The 20637-nt window shown below is 39.1% G+C and overlaps 1 protein-coding gene across 1 annotated transcript; it reads left to right on the top strand.

Moving 5' to 3' along the window:
• The first annotated feature begins 17069 nt into the window (after positions 1-17069).
• LOC110696465 (nucleolar protein 58-like) lies at positions 17070-19173 on the top strand. Its single transcript, XM_021873756.1, has 2 exons — positions 17070-17413; positions 17876-19173. The coding sequence occupies exon 2, from the start codon at positions 17909-17911 to the stop codon at positions 18998-19000; it is 1092 nt and encodes a 363-aa protein (XP_021729448.1). The 5' UTR covers positions 17070-17413; positions 17876-17908; the 3' UTR covers positions 19001-19173.
• The last annotated feature ends 1464 nt before the right edge of the window (positions 19174-20637 follow it).

Raw genomic sequence — 20637 nt, 5'->3', positions numbered from 1 at the left:
CCTGATGATCATCCAAACATCAGACACATTTACAATTATCGGAATGACTTGAGAACGGAGATGTCTGAAGGCAGAGGAGTTGTTCAACAATTTCTTCATTTGGCGAGACAGAGTCAGTATATTTACTGGGTCATGGCCGATGACCTCGGCGTTCTACGACATGCATTTATGGTGCACCCAATCACGGTAAACATACTACGCACATACCCACATGTAATCGGTATGGATTCGACATACAAGACCAACCGATACGGGATGTCGTTCTTTGAGATAGTAGGTGTAACACCGACAAATCAGAATTTCCTCGTTGGTTATGTGTTCATGTGCAACGAGTGCACGACAAGCTATCGGTGGGTGTTGCAAAGATTAAAGGAGTTGATTGGGTATGATAAAGAACCATCGATATTTTTGTCAGATCGTGAACTTGGCCTCTGTGCGGCATTGAGAGAAGTGTTTCCAGGGACGTTGCATTTACTTTGTCGATGGCACATTAACAAAGATGTGGAGGCTAGGGTGACTGATATGTTCAAAAATAAGAAGATCGGTGCGAGTTTTAAAAATGGCAAATGGAAACGTATTATGGATGCTACAACCGAGGCGGATTATTATGTTGTTGTAGATACAATGAAAGCTAGGTGGGCAAGTTATCCGACAGTGATAACTTACGTTGAAAACACATGACTTTGTCATAAAATCAAAATTTGTGACATTTTGGACGAACCAAGTTCTTCACTTTGGTAACACGAGTAGTTGTAGTGTTGAGAGCCAACATTCGGCAGTGAAGACGTGGTTTGAATCATCGACAGGTTCGTTGTTATAATGTTGTAGTTGTTGTCTTTACTTCGTTTTAGTAATTTTAATTAAAAATCATAATGTTTTTTTTTATAATCTGAATCAACGGCAGGTTCTTTGGATACCTTATGGGTCCGAGTACATTGCCATATTGGTAATTAGATCATTGCAATTCGTAATGGTTTGGGGGCATCAAGATCGAAAATTGGTGAGAAGTACAGACAATTTCCACTATCACGTATAAATGGCAAAGTGTCTCAATATTGTTTGAAAATTCTCGATGATGAGACAAGAAGGATGAGGGAGTTGAGTTACCAAGTGTATGAGAGTTGTGGATGTGCAATGCGTGTGACCCATGGTTTACCATGTGCTTGCCAGATACATGATTTGCTAGTTGCATATACATGATTCGCTTGTATATCAGGAAAATTCATCCATTCTGGAAGACCTTGGTTATTGGTGATGGTGTTGATATACATGTGTTCATTAACGATTCAACCGAGGAAGCTGAACATTTTCATTCCCTGGTTGATGAGGTCATTGGTAGTGATCCTGCTATACTTCGAAATGTATCTCACATCATTGAAGAGGAGCTGCATCCGGATCATACAAACCTTGAAGAACCACATGTAAACCACAATGTTCGAGGTCGACGAAGGAACAATGATACCAGGCGTGATCCTTGTTATTTCGAACATGTAAACCATCGAAACACTCAACGTGGTACACAATAAACAAGTACGACCTCAGGTAAGTCATGAAATTACACGTATTTGCACTTGTGAATTACACGTATTTCATCTTGTAGCGTACTAGTAAATGACCATTAATTTTGTGCAGAAGATCAATGTGACATCAGTCAATGCAGGTATTTGCACTTGCTTCCAGGACCGATGTTGCCTTACATCAGGGCATGGAAGGATGTCATTGGTGATGGAAACTGTGGCTTTCGTTGTGTGGCTGACTTCTTCTTTGGTGATCAAGCGCAATGGTTTACCGCTCGGGAAACAATAGCAAACGAGGTCGCCGCTCATCCAATGTTGTACGAAAGGATTTACAGGATTGGAAGGGTTTGGATGAATGTAGAACGTATTCGATGGGATGGAGGGACGGTTGATATGTGGCATTGGATGGTAGCAATTCAAGATATATTTCCTATTGCTACTTGGTTAAACAGGGTTTGGATGAATATAGAACGTATTCGATGGGATGGTGGGGCGGTTGATATGTGGCATTGGATGGTAGCAATTCAAGATTTGTCTCGGTATAGGCAGTGTACCAACCTGCTACTACCCATGCATCACGGTGTTACCGTTGCGGGCACGAAGCACGGTCTGGGCACCCGCTTGAGAGTTCGTGATCGCTACAATTGGTGGGTCACATTTCATCGGTCTTGATCTTGCACAAGATTCACCTTTTCCCCAATTGCCAGTTGGTGGACCGAGCACCACGAGCCAAGTGTTGATGGATGGGATCAGCAATATGAAATTAGAAGGAACATCTGGGATGCATTAATGAGGTAGTGAACTTATTTATGTACTTTCACTAAGGTTGAACAGTTGTAGCTATGTAATATAGATTAATAAAAGTAATTAAACTAAGTTCCAACAAAACCAAATATAAAAGTGTCCAATTCTTACATTACATGCCGAATACAAAGTAATATAAAATAATGAAGACAAGTAATAAAAATGCAACCACGAATACGAATAAAGAGTAATCTACAACCCCATCATCGCCTTCCAATCAACTATCAGCTGCTAAATCATTGTCCTTAATTCACGCGACATGTTGGGATACTCATCCAGTGCTCTTTGGTGAATCTCCATGGACCGACTCATCCACTGCAAATAAGAAAATAACTTATTATAGAAATTACAATTACTGGAAGTCGGATTAATAGTATAATAAAAAACAACTACTTACATAATCCGTGTTAGTCCTCTTAGGTAGACTGCTACTCCCAACTGATGAACCCCTAGGAGATACACGAGAGTGAGAAAATCTATACAGCCACTTCATGTAACCAAAAGCGACCGTAGGAGCTCGACGACGAAGTCTGGTGTGGGTACCTAAAACTACACTGAAAGACGAACCAGGGACAAACTAGTCCACATCACAGATGTCATCTCGGTCGGAAATTCTACACGATACATCTTCAAGTTGGTCGGTCTCTTGGCCTTCTCAGGCCTGATAATGTTCCTTGGAATGTCTTACACGAACCCAAGTTGTCAAACCACTCGATCAGGCATGTATGGCTCAATGATGCTACGGTATTGGATGCAGCCAATAAATAAAGTGCGCGGCATTTGTCGTGCAGGATCAACTCCGTATAGGAGCCGGTTAACCTCACATTCAGTCAGCTCATCCGGTCTAGCACGAAAAGCTAAGAGGCGCTCCATGCTCTTATTAAAGTATCCCGATCCAACATCCCAAGCAGACGCACGAGGGATATTAAGCTCCCTCGTCAAGGTACCCTGTTGGGGCTGAAAGCACGGAAAGTACTTGTAAATCCACGCTTGCAGAAGCGTGAGACAACCAACGATCGAATCAGCATATTTTTGTGATGCCGTACCCAACTGCCGATATAGGTAGGCTAGAGTAGCTGAACCCCAAGAGTACTCATAAATCGGAACACCTTCAACAACAAGCTCGTGGAGGAAGGAAGGATGAGTGCGGTTACCACTCTTGTCTAAAAACAGTGATCCTCCTAGTACTAACCACATGTATGCAATATATGGACACTAAAGGGCCTCAGGGCCTCCAAAGTCGTACCAAAAATCCTCTCAGTCAGCACCCCACTACCCTGCCAAATGGTTTTAGTACCGCACTTCTCATTCAACTCTTCCGCAGTCATATCCATGGTAACCGAGCACGCGTCCCGTATGGCGTCCGTGCTAGGAATAGTGGAAACCATGGAAACATCAACACGAAGCCCAAGAATATGGTACACAACGTGCAACATGATCGCGATCTCTCCAAATGGCATATGAAATGTGTTCGTATATGGCTGCCATCTCTCAACAAAAGCAGAAATCAGCGGCTAGTCGAGACGCTTAAATATAATCCCGGGTAATTTAGACAGGCCACTGCCATCAATCAATTCGAGGTGCTCTTGTGCAAGACGACCTTGCCAATTAACCAATTCAGAACACAACTTTGTCCTACTCAAACAGCGCAAAACATTTCGCTCCTTCCCGCCCCATATATATGATGCCACGTGACCACCAAAACTAGGGATAACAGTCCCATCCTCAGGACCACCTAGCATTGGCTGTTGCACTAACCATGTCTCTGATGAGCTGGTAGTAGGTTGACTCGCTTGACTACTAACAAGTCTCCCATGCTGACCCCTATATACCGTATGATAATCCTAAAGGTTTGACTCTTCATCTTGATCATCATGACTTGCCCGCTCTTCGTCCTCATCGTCAGATGTAGGCAGTCCACTCGACGAGTAAATGGGGCGGCTCCCCTGTGACTGATGCTCTCCTGAACAACTACTAGGAGACCCATATTGCTGCTCATGACGAAGTAGTGCCCCCATAATTACTACGACATGACTCCCTCCTAACAAACGCATTCAAACGTCGTGATATTGCATGACGAGCACCCGAACCCTCAATGTACATTAAATAAGTACAAAATCAAATATCAGTAATAATTACAAATATAACTATTTGATTAAAGTTGAACAACAAATATTAATATTCAAAAAAAAATAATTTCAGAACAACACCATCACCAACAACATTAATAATAATAATAATAATAATAATAATAATAATAATAATAATAATAATAATAATAATAATAATAACAATAACAATAATAACAATATTAATAACAATAATAATAATTATTATTATAAACCACATATTTCGTTCGCAACATACTAATATCAACAACAACACAACAACACAACAACAACAACAACAATAATAATAATAATAATAACATTACTAGTAATAATAATATTAATCATTTTTTTTTAATTTAATCACGAAAAAAAAGTAGGACTTCCGCCTAAGATTTTCGGATGAACCAAGGAGGATCCGGAAATTTCAGACGGATCCACCTCGGACATCCGGAATTTTTAAGCGGATGGATAGATGCGCCTAAAATATCCGGATGAACCAAGGAGGATCCGGAAATTTCAGGTTGATTCTCCTCGAACATCCGGAAATTTCAGGCGGATGTGTAGATCCGCCTACAAATTTCGGATCTACCTTGGTTCTTCCGGAATTTTCAGGCGGATCATACCTATTGTGATTTTTTTTCCAATTTAAAGCCATACCTAGTTGCCTCCGGTGACGCCGCCTCGACCACCGTATGTCACCCGGATTCGCCGCTGGTCAGCCATCGTCGGATTTCTGCTCGCCTCCTTGGATTGGTGGCTGTCGGTGGTGGGTTGTGGATGTTTTACTTTTTTTTTTTTTTATATATTTTACTTATTTTTTAAAAAAAAATTTAGAGAGATAAAACGAGAGTGAACTATGAGAGTAAAATGTGATTTCAGAAATGAGTGTTGTGAGTGTCATGAGTGAGTGTTGTGAGTACTTATTTACGAGGGGTAAATACGAAAGTTCAAGCAAAAAATGCGAGCGGTGCCTAGTAAAATGGGAGCGACGTTTAACAATATCAAACCTGCCTAACTCGTTTATTTTTTGTCTGACTCGGAAGTTGAAGTCGTTCTGGTTGCATAAAGTTCTTAGCATATGAGGGACGACTAGTTTCACCTTGATAATGATGAGGTTACACTTGTGGTAGAACAATCTTAACCGATATTAATATTTCTTTCTTTTTCCTCTCATGATAAAAAGCCTTCTCACAAACGTCAACCAAGCAATCACATGGAGAGCGATGAGTACCGTCTAAATTGATTAACTCCCTATAATCTTCTTCGCTTATTATATCCATCCTAAAATAATAATTCTCAAGTGTTTGACTCAAGTTGATTGGTGTTATCACAAGGTTGCGAGTTTTTTTTTAAGCAAAAGGTTACTTATAGTTTAAATCAAGTTTAAATATGCTTCGGATGAAAACAATAGGACCTTCAGCATGCCCTTTTCAAAGGAGAAGACTGGTCTCGGTCCAAGTGGTGACTGGGCCGAGGATTTCTTGCACAACAAACACACGTAAACTAGCCTCGGGGGTGGTTGCCGAGGGAGGCCCCTCCGATGCTAAAGTAGTTCAATGTGAGAAGAACAAGCTATGCAAGAGAGTTAGTTGCTTGAAAATTAATGTGAATGAATGATAAATGAGACAATTGATGGCTTTTATACCTTTGCTCATCAATAGAGGAGGATTGGGCCTTTGAAGTCAGATGGGCTTGCCGTGCTGACTGGGCTTGCCGTGCTGACTGGGCTTGATTGACTTTAGCATGCTTTGGAGAGTTGAACCTTGCTTTTGGGCTTTTGTAATTAAATTATTTGGGTCGGCCCAATTAGGTTAATTGAATTGGACCCAAACAACTTGCCCCCCAGACTTGATTAGGAAGCATGAAGGGTTGGGTTTTGACTTGCAAAATGGAGGGAAACAAATTATTGTAATTTGAAAAAGGAATTTGGACAGTTAATGACGTTGTAACTGTCATTAAGGAGAATAATTAGGGAAGATAGAAGGTTTAGTGGGTAGTTAACTTAGGAACGTGTTTAACGGTTGTGTTTAAGTGGAATTTAGTGGGTTTTTGGCGGTTTTAGACTCTTGGAATTCTTGATTCCAGTAAGCATATATAAACTGCCCTCTCCACCTTCTCTAATCACTTTTCACAAACACACTTCCCGAAATTCGCACAAACCCTTGAGGACCTAATTTTACTATTTCCTTATTCTCTGCAATTCCGAGCCTTTAAACTGAAATTCGTTGCTCCGAGTCAATAGATCGACAAACTCTGAGTTTGATAAAGGTAATCTTTTCCAAAACTTGTTTGGATTTTCTTGTTTTCTAACCTCTTTCCCTTTTCCTCGATTTCTTTGATTTTTACACAAAAATGGTCCGAGACTTGGGAAAAAGACCCATGGGTGCTGAGGAAGTGGAAGTTCCTCAGCAAGAGGCTAGGCGCCGTCAGCCACTTGGGCAGAGGCCACATTTGAGTAACCTAACCTTCTTCCCTAGGAAAGAAGATAGGGTTTCCTCTGGGGACCCCCATTGCTGCTCAACCACTGACTTCGGTGCCTTACCGTGGTTGGGAGGAGGCTAGCACCTCCAGCAGCAGTTCAGCGCATGGGCCGAGACGATTGCCGTCTGGGGCCACTGAATGGCATAACCCACCTGAGAAAGATGGGTTGATGAATGCTGCTCCCTATGACTGGTGGGTCAAAGGGAATGCCCTCCATCACTTCGCCGAGCAAATCGAAGTGTTTTATGGCATTATGGAGGAAGACGGGTATTAGTGTCAAATGCCCATAGCCGAGGATATGATCCATAGGCCACCTCCTAGTTATGTTGGAGTATATACCAGGCAACTGCAGTTTGGGCTGAGGTTCCCTCTGCATCCATTCATAGTGCAGGTGTTGAATGGACAGAACGTTGAGCAAACACCATCTGTTGCTGAACCCAACGTACTCATCCACTATATCTTCATGCACCTCGACGACCGCGTAAAAACGGCCTTCGTTACAAGCGCTGGGGTGTACAACTATAAAATGATGCCCTTCGGATTGAAAATTGCGGGGGAAACTTATCAAAGGCTAGTTGATCAGGTCTTTGCCGAGCAAAAGGGTTGTAACATGAAAGCCTATGTTGACGATTCTATCGTCAAAATAAAAAATATACAGACCATGTCATGGACCTGGCCGAAACCTTCGCCACCCTTAGAAAACATAAAATGAAGCTGAATCCGAAGAAGTGTGTCTTCGGCGTGAAGTCAGGCAAGTTCCTCCGCTTCATGGTCAGCAAAAGGGGGATTGATGCAAATCCCGCCAAAGTTCAAGCAGCTCTGGATCTTCCTGAGCTGAAAACAAAAAGTGACGTTCAGCGTCTCACTGGCAGAATGGCTGCCCTTTTCAGGTTCATCTCTAGAGCCTCGGACAGGGGATTGCCTTTCTTCAAAGCGCTAAAACTCCTGAAATCAAAAGAGCTCATCTGGGAAGATGAGCAAAAAGAGGCATTTAAGAAACTCCATGAGCACCTGGCTCACCTCCCAACACTGGCAAGACCAGTTGAAGGAGAAACCTTGTACTTATATATGGCGGTCAGTCCAACCACTATAAGCGCAGTGTTGCTAAAAGAAGAAGAAAAAGTTCAGCAGCCAATCTACTTTGTCAGTCACACTCTAACAGATGTCGAGACACGCTACCCCCTACTCGAAAAAGTTGCATACAGAGTAGTGGTAGCCGCTCGGAAGTTGAGACCTTACTTTGATTCCCATCAAATAGTGGTCTTAACCGATTAGTCGCTGGAGAAAGTCCTCGTCAAAGTAGAAAAATCCGGTAGACTAGCAAAGTGGGATTTCGAGCTCACCGAGTTTAGTATCAGTTACCAGCCGAGGGCAGCTATCAAGGCGCAAGCCTTAGCAGACTATCTAGCCGAGTGTTCTTATAAAGGGACACTTGACGAGGAAAAGAAAATCTGGACCACTTTCACGGATGGATCCTCCACCGTGAATGGTTCGGGGGCAGGGGTCGTCATAACCTCTCCCGAAGGCAAATCCTTTGAATATGCACTAAAATTCTCATTCAAGGCTTCAAACAACGAAGCTGAGTATGAAGCAGCAATTGCTGGTTTAGAGTTGTGCATAGCATTGAAGGCCGAGCATGTCTGTTTAAAGACGGACTCTCAGCTTGTTGTAAATCAGATTCGAGGTGAATACGAAGCCAAAGAGCCTTCAATGATTGCTTACCTCGCAATGATCATAACTTTCATTGCAAAGCTAAGAACCTTTGAAGTCGAGCTGATCCCAAGGGGTTAGAACGCACAAGCTAACGTACTCTCCAAACTTGCAAGTTCAACTCTAACTGAGCTGAACCGATCCGTATATGTGGAAGTGCGCCGAGAAAAAAGTGTGGACCAAGAACCTGAGGTTTGCTGCGTCACACACGAATAGAGCTGGATGGACCCCATCCTAGCTTACAAACTTCGGGGAGAAATTCCCAAAGACAGGGACTTAGCCTCTAAGATGAAGAGAATCAGCCTAAGGTTCATCGTCTTCAGAGGGGAGCTCCTGAAAAAGTCCTTTTCAGCCTCACTCTTAAAATGCGTGGGTCCAACAGATGCTAAATACATCCTTCGAGAAATTCATCTCGGCATCTACGGAAACCACATAGGGGGAAGAACTTTAGCCCATAAAGCACTAAGGGCTGGGTACTAGTGGCACACCATGATCATAGATGCAAAGGAGTTGGTCAGAAAATGCGAAAAATGTCAAAAGTTCGCACCAGTCATCCATCGGCCATCACGAGATCTTCAGCTAATCTTGAATCCCCTCCCATTCGCTCAATGGGGATTGGATATTTTGGGACCATTTCCTGATGCTCCATATCAAAAAAGATGGCTAATAGTCGGAATAGACTATTTCAGCAAATGGATCGAAGCCGAAGCAGCTTCGAACATTATAGAGCAAACAGTCATGAAATTCATCTGGCAAAACATTATTACTCGCTTTGGGATTCCGAAGGTTTTTGTCTTTAATCATGGGAGACAATTTGATAATCTGTCGCTGAAGCGGTACACATATCAGTTCGTCATTAAATTGGCATATTCTATAGTCTGTCATCCGCAGAGTAATGGTCAAGCCGAAGCTGCAAATAAACAAATCCTCAACGCTCTCAAGAAGAGAGTTGAGGATCAAAAGTCCAAGTGGATAAAGGAACTTCCAGGCACTCTTTGGTCACTTCGGACAACAGAAAAAAGGCAACGGGACATTCACCTTTTGTATTGGTGTATGGATCCGAAGCTATTCTTCCAGTGGAAATTGGCTCAGAAAGTCTCCGAGTGAATCTCTTCTCAGCCGAAGAAAATGAACAACTCATGAAAGAGTCCCTTGACTTCTTAGACGAGATCAGAGATTCAGCTCGAGACAAATTGGCTGCATACAAGCAGAGAATCAGCAAATTTTACAACCGAAGAGTCCACGCAAGACTTCTCAAAGTTGGGGATCTTGTTCTTCGGAATACTGCTGTTGTGCAAAAAGGCCGCATCCATGGGAAATTCTCAGCTACTTGGGAGGGATCCTATGAAATATATGATGAGCTTCATCTAGGAACATACCGACTTCGGCAGTTGGATGGTACTGAGTTGAAAATCACTGGAATGCCGACGTACTTAAAAAATACCATGTGTAAAGCCCTTCGGGGAAGAACAATCTATGTAAGTACATCTTTATTATTAATGAAAGGCCCTTGAGCCGCCACTTATTCAAATTCAACAGATTTCTATTTTTTTGTCTTCAATGGTTTTTGAAAAAATTCAAGGTTTTCGTTTAGTGCTGCCCGAAGTATTGCCTAATGAGGCCTTGTACTTTGGCAAGCCGTAAAACCTGTCAAGACGAGGATAAATGATAAACCCCCGAAGTATTTCCTAATGAGGCCTTGTACTTTGGATGAATCAGTTCATCTGGGAAAAGAGGTTATAGGCGCATCCGAAACATTGCCTAAAAAATAGGAGCTGATAAAGCCCCGGAGTATTGCCTAATGAAGCATTGTACTTCGGATGTATCAGTTCCGGGTGATGATTGCACTTCCGAAGTATTGCCTAATGAAGCATTGTACTTCGGATAGATCATTGCCCGGACGTCGTGTTTTAGATGGTCGTTCCCTCGGATGAATTATAAGGATCAAGATATATTGTTCTCGGAGTCGGAGGCTTCTGAACAACGAAATCATATCCTTCAAAAACAAAATGGGAGAGAAAAGAAACATGAGCAGAAACTCTAAAGTCTGAATTGCTACAAAGAGTTGCTAAGGCAAAATCCTCGGCTGCACCAAAACAGTCGAAGCAGTCACCTCAAAAACCTGAAGATCTCATCTTCAGATTTCTAAGGGGGGCAAGAGGCACTCAGCTAGCCAGTTCCAAGCCGAAGCTTAGTACTTGGAAAAATTTCACAAGTTGAAAAATATAAGTAGAAGGAGCGAGGCAAAAGGAATGAAAGCAAAATAGTGCACTCACAGCAATTAAAGAAGTTCTCAGCCAAAAATATCTCCAAGCCGAGATTCAACACTTAGAAAAATTTGGAACATGTTCAAAGAGACAGCTAAGTAAAGGAATCAGAAAAATAGGCAATGGAAGAAGAAAAGCTGAGAAAAACTTCAATATCATTTAAATGAGAGTTTCAATGTCAAGTACAAAAAGATATCCTAAATCGACAGCTGCCCACAAGTGGAAAATACAGCTGTCGAATCTAGTACAAATACTTAAGAAAAGCAAAAATAAATTTGTACATTCATGGCAAGCTGAAGCAAAAGAGAGGCAAAAAAGCAGATGCGGCATTAATATCATTTAAGAACATGTTGACCCGCAAGATTCTGCAGACTACTGCCGAGTTCATATGCTTCGGCGTTGGCCGGATCAGAGCTGGGAGCCTTGGAAGTCTCAGCAGGAGCGAGGATGAAGTAGGCTGAGCAGTGTCTTTCTTTTTCAGTGCATCCTATTCTTCTTCCTCTTGGGACTCTTTCTCGGCCAGACGAGCGAGGCAGGCAACCTGGGCTTCATGAGCAGTCATCATGTTGGGATGGTTGAGATCCATTGACCATTCCTCGACCAAGTCCCAGTTGATGCTTAGGTCAGCATGGAAGGCAAGGCACCGAGCAACTTTGAAGCCGTTTTCAAAACCCTCATCATACTGATCTTGGGTGTAGATTCAGACCTTTAGCAAGTTCTGGGCGTTTGCAAGGTTAGCCTTAGCCTTTGCAGCCTTATCCGTCTTGTAACACCCCAATAATTCTCTCTTTAAAACCTGTAAATACCCTTAACAATCCGCAAGAGAATTACTAACGTGCTACCGCCACGTGTTCAAAGGTTAAGGCTAGTTCAGAAATTAGCAGCGGAAAAACTAACTCAGTTATAAATAAGTTTCAAAACCAATAATCAAAACCAAATTTAGTCTTACAAGCTGGAACCATTATGGCCCTATTCAAAACCTGTTAAAATAGTAAGTAAATCAAATCAGAGTCAAAATAAATCCAACTTATGAAATAAAATGAAATGAAATAAATTGTGAGGTTAACCAACACTCCACTCAAAATCCCATCACCTTGATGCAAGTTCAGATTAGGTAAGACCTGTGATTAACCTGCTCCCCAATATTACAAGTGTAAAAATTGGATCATTACAGGGTCATTGAAAAGGCGAAGGCCATGACCAAGAAAAGACACACAAAAGCACACAATCAGCAACGCTGAGTACATTCAAGCTACAAAATATAGCAAAACCCCCTAGCATGTTACTAAAAATCAATCTGCACACACACAATATAATCATTGACTCGAACACATGACTCAATTGTTTACATTACTAAGACTTCACTAATTAATAATATATAATTCATTTCATTTATTGATTGGATTAAGCAATAGACCAGGTTGTCCCCCTAAGCTCCGTTTCGGAACACTAATAAAAGAAAACCCTATGCCTCTTTTCGGAAACATTAATAAACATTCAATGGCAGACGGACGCGACTCCGTGGCCATAGCTAGTATGAGATCTCATCTAACTCATTATAATTTTAAAAGTATTTGTAAACAAGAGACTCGTAGATCAGACGGCCTCTGAAAAGTACACGACTAATACCCCGTGTACCCCAACCCCTGTTTGTCATTACTCTAGATGTGCACAAATCAGAGTTTTATTGCTCATCCTTCTTGCACTTTACATGATTTACCAGTTTAAACTTGGTGATGACTCAATGCAAAACAATACAACCAATCATACATCAATCATTCAAACAATTCAAATTTCCAATTCAATTCTTGATTTATTAGTGACAAACAATATTTATTATTGAATCCTTTAACTACCTCGGTGTATAAACACCTTAAGTGCATAAGGCACCTCAAATCCTCGACCTCGTCTTATAAGACTTTAATTCTCCCTTTACTCATTCCATTTCAATAATAATGAACGAATAATAAAATAATTCATTCCATATATTCATGTACCTTTGCTTCTAAGCTCATCTTGCAAGTTATTGCATAAATAATACTTACAAGAAGAATCAATACGCATTTCTCATACATGAATCAAACCAATCATCACATTAATCATCAATCAAACTCACTACCAAACAATTTCATCCAATCTACAAGTTTCCTAACATGATTCTAAGGTTTTCCAAGCCCTTAAACATGCTTCTAAAGTCAAGGTTTTCGTATCCTTGTACGTACCTTGAGTAAACGAGTTGGTTGGCCACTTTAGGAACTAAAAATCGCCTTCTACAAAGCTCTCTCCTAAACCAAACAACAATGGTTCAATCAATACCCAAGCAATATAATTTACAGCAATACTAACTTACTTTAAAACCCCTTAAACCATTGAAATAATGCTTTTAAATTACTCACAATAGTCAAAGTTAATAATTCAATAGTTCAACTATAAGTCTATATGTTAAAATCATGAAAATATAGCTTATAACATAAAATTCTAGCAACTTTAAAGTAAGGATTATAATCTGGAAATTTAGTTTAAGAATATAAAACAACCTCATAAACATCTCTACTTGAAATAATCATTATATAGTAGGTTAGTATGTTAAAAACCTAAAAATCCATCATAAAACCATGATTTAAAACCTTTAAAACCAAAATTAAAAATCTAAAAATTTACTTTAATAGTAGAATGTATGAATGCAACAATCTAAACTTGAAATATATAATAAGAATTCAATTAGTTTCATAAAACCTCAATCTAACCTTCAAAATTCAATTAAACAACACTTTAAAACCCTCCTTTTTGCTAGAATTAAAAGCTTATATATTATTCTTAAAATTTCCTACATAAAAACATTAAAATACATACTTATTCACAAAATTACAGCAATTTTAAAGCTTCATAAAAATCTGAAAAAATATTTTAAACATTAAACCTTCGTTAAAAATCAAAAAACTGCCCGAAAACCATATTTAGAGGCTGAATTTGGCCATGAGAGGGTGGTAATCACTGCCAAAGGTAGTGTGTTTTGATTAAAACGTCGTTTACACACGAAAAACACTATTTTTTTTGCAAAAATCGGACGAGTTAGAATCTAAACTTGATTAAAACGTAATTAATAGAAATTAAGAACGTAAATCAGAAATTGATTACGAAAAACTAAAAACTTGCTTTTTAATTAAACATCATCATAATCATAGTAGAATCACAATATAATCATGCTTAAATTGAATAACTTTAGCAACACGTTTTTAAGACCTAAAACCATGAAAATCAAGTTTTAAACCCTAATTTCTTAACTAAATAAATCTGAAATTTTGATGCATAATTTAAACATAATAAAACTTATAAATTTATAATCTTTTATAATTCATATACATAATCAAACCATAATAATAACAATTAAATAACAAAAATTGATAAAGATTTAAACTTAGGTTGAATTAACAAAAGAAGAGAAAACAAGAGGGAGGAAGAAAATAAGACTAACCTTTTTGTGTGAGGGAAAATTTGGGGATTCATGGGGTATTTATAGGAGAAAATTGTAGGGTAGAATTGGGCCTCATGAAAATAATGGGCCAATTAAATAAACAAAAGGGTTAGGCTTTGTTTTTATAACAATGGATTGTAGGATATAGCTTCATAAAATAATTTAGCCTAAAATAATTTTTGATCCAAATTAATAATTTGAAAATTAAATTCTGGAAAAATACAAATAAATATTATAAATAAAATAAAATTTCATTTATAAAATATTTAAAAATACGGGGGATTATACGTCTAAACCTCAAGCTGGCTCTAAACTCCTTTCAGCTCGGTCTTGACAGTATCAAGATCAGAGTCCCTAGCCTTCAACTGATCGATGAGATGCTGAACCTTAGCCTCAAGATCAGTCTGCTTTGCTCTGAATTCCTCGGCCATCATTTGTCGAACTTTTGCCTCCTGTTGCGTTTTTTCCTCTATCCGAGCCTTGAAGCTCGGAACATTAACAACCCCATATTCCTGGATAAGGGCTTGGCCTTCTTCAATCCAGGGAAATATGGTATGCTCGATCTCTCGGCAGAAGTTGCGAAAACTAGCTGCCATCTCATCCATCCGAGACTGGCTCGCTGCAGATTCTTCCTCTGCCTTTTTGCTTTTAAGTTTAGTTAGCCGAGCTCGGTGATCAGCCTCCTCGGCTTTATTCTTCAGCTCCTCGTTCAAAACCCACAACCATGGTTATCAATGGCCTGCAAGGTTCGAAGACAAGTTATCCGAGGAAAAGGACTTAGTAAAATTTGAGAAAGCGAGCTTAATGAAAAGGAAGCAAAAGCACTTAAGCAGAAAAGTTTGCGTAGGAAAAGCTACCTGCATTAGCAATTTGTGATTCTCAGCAAAAGGGTCTGGCACCCTTACAAAAGATTCGGCCACTCCAGCAGCGGCCTGAAATGACCAGATCTTTGCTCTCTTTAGTTCGGACAAGCCAGACAAGTCACCAAAGAACTCGACAGCCGAGTTTCGGTGAGAGAGCATCCTGTTCCTAACAGCTTCTAGAACAGGCAAAAGTGGGCGGACTCAAACCCCATGTCCGAAGAATGGAAGGTCCGAAAAGAGTTCCCAGCAGAGGTTGATGGAACGTCAAAGTTCTTGGGATCATTAACTCTTTCATCGGCCTCCTTAAAATGTTCTGGCCTCCCATCCAGAATTAGAACATTGTCATCCTTGGCCTGCACTATCAGCGCATCAGCCTCTTTTTGAACCTTAGCAGCGAAAGGTTTAGCCATGTGCCGAGGAGATTGAGATGGAATGGGAGGAGTGCTTTGCTGAACTTCTTCCTCCCGATTTTCGGGAGGAGGAGGAGTCTTCCCTTTAGCCACCTTGGCCTGGTCCTCATCCAGCCGAGGTCTTTTGGTTGGGGGCTCAGCAATCGGGAATTGTCTCGGATTTACTAGAGCCCTTCTTCTTCGTCTCTGGCAAGCCATTTCTTCAGCTAAAGAAGAAGATGATTCTTTATCTTGTTCTCTCTTGTCTCCTTCTTCTTCGTTAGACTACAGTAGAAGAGACAGGGGGGCAAAGAGTGATATCAGTATCATCCCAAAAAAAAAAAAACTCCAAGGCGAAGCTTAGTACTTAGAAAAAATTTGGAAAAATTTCACAAGTTGGAAAATTCAAATGAAAATCTAAGTAGAAGGAGCAAAATTAGGAGAAAAAGAAAACAGAAAAAGCATTAAGGCTCACCGAAGTCTTCAACAACTAACTTTCTTGCATAGCTTATTCTTCTCACACTGAGCTGACATTAACATCGGAGGGGCCTTCCTCGGAAACCACCCCCGAGGCTAGTTTATGTGTGTTTGCTGTGTAGGAAATCCTCGCCCCAGTCACCACTTGGATCGAGATCGGTCTACTCCCTTGAAAAGGGCCTGCTGAGGTCCTATTGTTTTCATCCGAAACAAAATCTATTTAATTTTTAGGTATTTGATTATGTGTAGAAAACGTAATCCGATTTAAATTATAATTTGCAATAGGATTTGTGCATGAAACCATCTTTTTTAAAAAATAAAAAATTACAGCACTCTTTAAGTAGGGTTGTCAAACGGGTCGTGTCGTGTCAATATTAAATGGGTTGATACAACCCTTGACCCAAACCTAACCCATTTATTAAACGGGTTAAAATCCCTTGATCCAAACCTAACCCATTTATTAAACGGGTTACCCGGGTAATCATTTACCCACTTACTTTATTAATTCATACAAGACATTATATAGTTTTTTTTTTCTTAAGAAAAGACATTATATAGTTTAGTTTTTAATAAACTAATTAATATTCATATTTAAAATTAAAAAAGACATATTTTATTTTATAAATTTTTTAAAAAAAAATAAAAAAAAAGTAGAAGGTCAGGGTGAAGGCAAAGTTGCGTAAGAAACTAAGAATTGAGATGGGTGACTAAGGGTACGTCAAGGTTATAGAAGACTTTAAATTGAAAAATTTATAAATTTGTCCGCCTAAACAAAAAATTTTGCCCACTAAAAGTTTTTACCAAAATATTTATATATTACCAAATTATGTAATTAGGGGGTTAGTAAGATTGACATAAGAAATTCAATTATTTTGACTACTTCAATAGACAAGTTAAGCATGTCGGATTCAGGTTAACGGGTTGACATTCAACCTATTAATATAATTGGGTTATGAGTGTCGGTTTCGGGTTGAAAATTTCAACCTTAACCTAACCCGTTTAACTTCGTGTGGGGTTCGTGTCGACCCAATTACTTAAACAAGTTAAGAATTCTTAACCCAAACCCACTTATTTCGTGTCGAGTTCGTGTCAGATTATTGTGTCGTGTCAGTTCTTAAGAGCCCTATCTTTAATTCTTTATTTTTTGAGCAAATACGGAATATACTAGAAATTATAAGGTAAAAAATAAAAAATAAAACAAAAACCCCTGCCAAAACCCTAGATATGTCCTCTTTCTCTTTCCCTCTCTCGCAGTTTCCCATTGAAGCGCAATCCTCCTTCTCCATTGATTCTTCTATCTTCCATTGAAGCAGCTTCAGGTAATATGTTGTTTCTTTTTCTAATCATCAATTTTCAATTTCTCATTTTAGGGTTTACCGTCAATTTAATTATCAGTATACTCAATTTAGGGTTCTTCTTAATTCGATTATTCAACTATTCTTTATAATTACTAAACTCGATTTTGTTGCTGCAGAAGAGAATTTGAGCCCTAATTTGATATTTGAATCAAGTTTGCGTTTAATGTTAGGATGGAACTATAAAATTGGACCATTTCTCCCTAAAATTGTGAGCCTAATTTGATAATTGAATCAAATTTGGTTGCTAATGTGTTGCAGAGCCTAATATTTACAAATGTGATTGATATCCTAACTTCTAGTTTGTCTAGGGCTGTGTTTGATTCGGTTTATGTTAAATGTATTTAAATTTCAGCTATTAAGTGTCTATCGCTTGGATTGATTGGCATTGTATGCAAATTTCTAATTGTTTTCGATGTAATGCAGGAAGATTAGAAGTTCTGATCATAGGAGTGTAAAATGAAAACGGTGTCGGGGAAAGTATTATCTTGTAAGCCCGTCTCTATATCGAAAGCTGCTAAAGTTCTGTCGAAGTTTGTGTCTACAGACAATGGAGCATCCCCTGCGTTTGCTGCATATTTGAGGCGCGCTTCAGCCTCATTAAGTGAACTTGCTCAGCTTCATAAAGAGCAGAAGAGTTCAGGAAGTCGACACAAAGTTAAGAAGCAACATTCACATAGTACTGTCACTGAAGGGATGGTTGAGTCTGTAATAACTCGGAGTAAAGATGGGTTGCTAGCTAAGGAGTCAAGCACTAGCAAGAGGAAGGAGGTTCGAGGGGTGAATAAGAGTGAAGGAGAAGCCAAAAGTATTGAGGTCGAGGGAGAGACAAAGAGGCATAAGAGCAAGAACAGGGAAGAGGAAGATGAGGGGAAACATAATGCAAGGGGGAGTGCAATGAAAATGGAGGTTCAGGAATCTGATGGGATTGCGGATGGAAATGCGGAAATTGTAAGAGAGGCTGGGAAGAAGTCAAAGATAAAGAGGGAAAATAGTGAAAGTGGCGCTGTTACCATCAAAGACCAACCTTGCAGTGATTATGATGGTATCAATTCGAGTGAGTTGAAGAATAAGGAAACAAAGAAGAAGAAAAAAAGAGATAGTCTTGAGATAGGAAGGCATGATGTTGCTTCAGATATTAAGGAGGAGGTTCTGAAAGATGAAGTTGATGCGCAAGCAATTGAGAACGAAAAATGTCATAGCGGCAAGAAAAAGAAACACAAGAAGGATCAACATCATGGTGATCATGCTGCTGTTAATTCGACTGAGGTCAAGAATGAGGTAGAAAGTTTTGATGGAAGTAAAGACGGGAAGAAAGAAAAGAAAAGAGATAAGCCTGAAAAAGAAAAAAGTGATGATCCTTCAGATATGGAAAAGGAAAAGAAACAAAAGAAAAAACGAAGTCACGAAGAAAGAGATATAGAACATGAAGGCAAGCTTGAAGTTGAGGCAGCCAACAACAGACAGAGAAAGAGGAAGCATGAAAGTGTTGTAGAAGAAGGATTAGAGAATTCACAGGAGAAACATAAATCAAAGAAAAAGAAAAGATGAAGTAGACGATTAGAATAGAGTGTTTCTTGACATTTGTTACATCAATTTTGGCTTAAAAAAATTTAGTGAATATCTTTGGAGTGTGTTCGTATTAGATAACTTAAGTTATAACCTTGTCTGAATTTTGGAACATGTTCCTCTTAGTATTATAAACCTTTTCTGAATTCGGTACCTTTCGCAGTGTTCTATTTTATTTGTTACGAATCAATTTTTCAGCCATGTTAGCTGTGCCCATCAATTCATTTTTTCAAAGGTACAGAGGATCCTAAGTGAATCTCAACCCTTGTGTTTCTAAGTACACCTCTTAATTGATCAGACATCCCGTTAATACAAAATACTCCATAGTAGTTACTAACGCTTGAAGCTAATAGTTGCAGATTATCTGTATTCGGTTGGTAAATAATTCCAATGGGAACAGGTGGTTACACTTGAAATGCTGTCAAAGGTTTAATGTATCTGAAATAGAAGGCCGCATGCCTTTTGGGCCTGCAGATTACACCATAGCTTTGTGATGGCCTGTGAACATTAAAGATGATTCATGCATAATTAGCTAAAGAAATTTCAGAATACTCGGGAACTTCTAGATTGATGATGCATATTTGGCTTGTGGCATTGATGGTTTTTCTCGTCTCTTTTTGCAAACTAATTCTAAGTATGATTGCAATCATCTCTGTTGCTATTTTGTGCTTATTTTTACTTTTTTCAGGGTAGAGTGGTAGACTACAGATGGATCATAAGATTCTTTGCTCTTGGTTGTTATGCCTTTTTTCTGATGCCTGGTTTTTCACTAAATTTTAACAAGGTTTTTCCATGAAACATTGTGCTAGAAGTATGTTGGATTTATTATCTGTGTATTGTTCGTTAGCTGAACCATGGTAATTACCCTCCTAAAGTCGGGTATAAGCACTTCTGTTCAAGTCGTATCTGCAGAGGTATAGTCTATGGTGATCAACCTAGAAACAGGCATGTAAACTGTTGATACTAATTGTGGTGATTTTCTTCTGGTTGGAACATTTTCTTCATTCGTTGATTTTTGAAATGAAGATGAAACTGTATAGTATCTGTTGAAAATGGTACTATGATGTTGCTTATATTTCTAGTTTCAGCTGGCTGCTTATTTTGCAATGTCTCAATTCTTTGAACAGGGGATGCTCTTCATAAAACTTCAGAAACAACCTAGATGACCCTTTCAATGTTTTGCATAGCTGGGATCCCACACTTGTAAACAAATGTCACCCTTTTTTTTTTTTTTTTAAGAAAAATTTCATGTCACTTGTAGTCTTGTAATCCCAATATGTTAGGAGTATATTTTTCCCTCTTTTCGGACGGTTTGACAATTCATGTTAAACGACTCCAAATCATTTTGAGATGAAGTATAAAATCTTGTAAATACAGTTATATTCTTTTACCTAATATGACTAGAAAAAAAACACACACACACAAAGAATTAACAAATTTACTACTTTTGTTTCTCAAGTCTGTCTTAGTTTTCTGTAACTAAGCAAACCAAGAATAAGTGAAAAAGGAATGTGGGTATTTTGTTTTGAAGAGGACAATCGATTTTTTAATGTTTTTTTTTTTTAAAAATTCATTTTAGGGTGCATATAAATAAAAAATAAAGGACACTCATATATTTT

The sequence above is a fragment of the Chenopodium quinoa genome, unplaced genomic scaffold (assembly GCF_001683475.1).
Source record: "Chenopodium quinoa cultivar QQ74 unplaced genomic scaffold, ASM168347v1, whole genome shotgun sequence".
NCBI classification, from domain to species: Eukaryota; Viridiplantae; Streptophyta; class Magnoliopsida; order Caryophyllales; family Amaranthaceae; genus Chenopodium; species Chenopodium quinoa.
Note: the sequence above shows the minus strand (reverse complement) of the source record. Positions and strands in the feature narration are given on the sequence as shown.

What these genes read in the sequence shown, in the direction of transcription:
- LOC110696465 (XM_021873756.1), top strand. Translation starts at nt 17,909, where the DNA reads ATGAAAACGGTGTCGGGGAAAGTATTATCTTGTAAGCCCGTCTCTATA.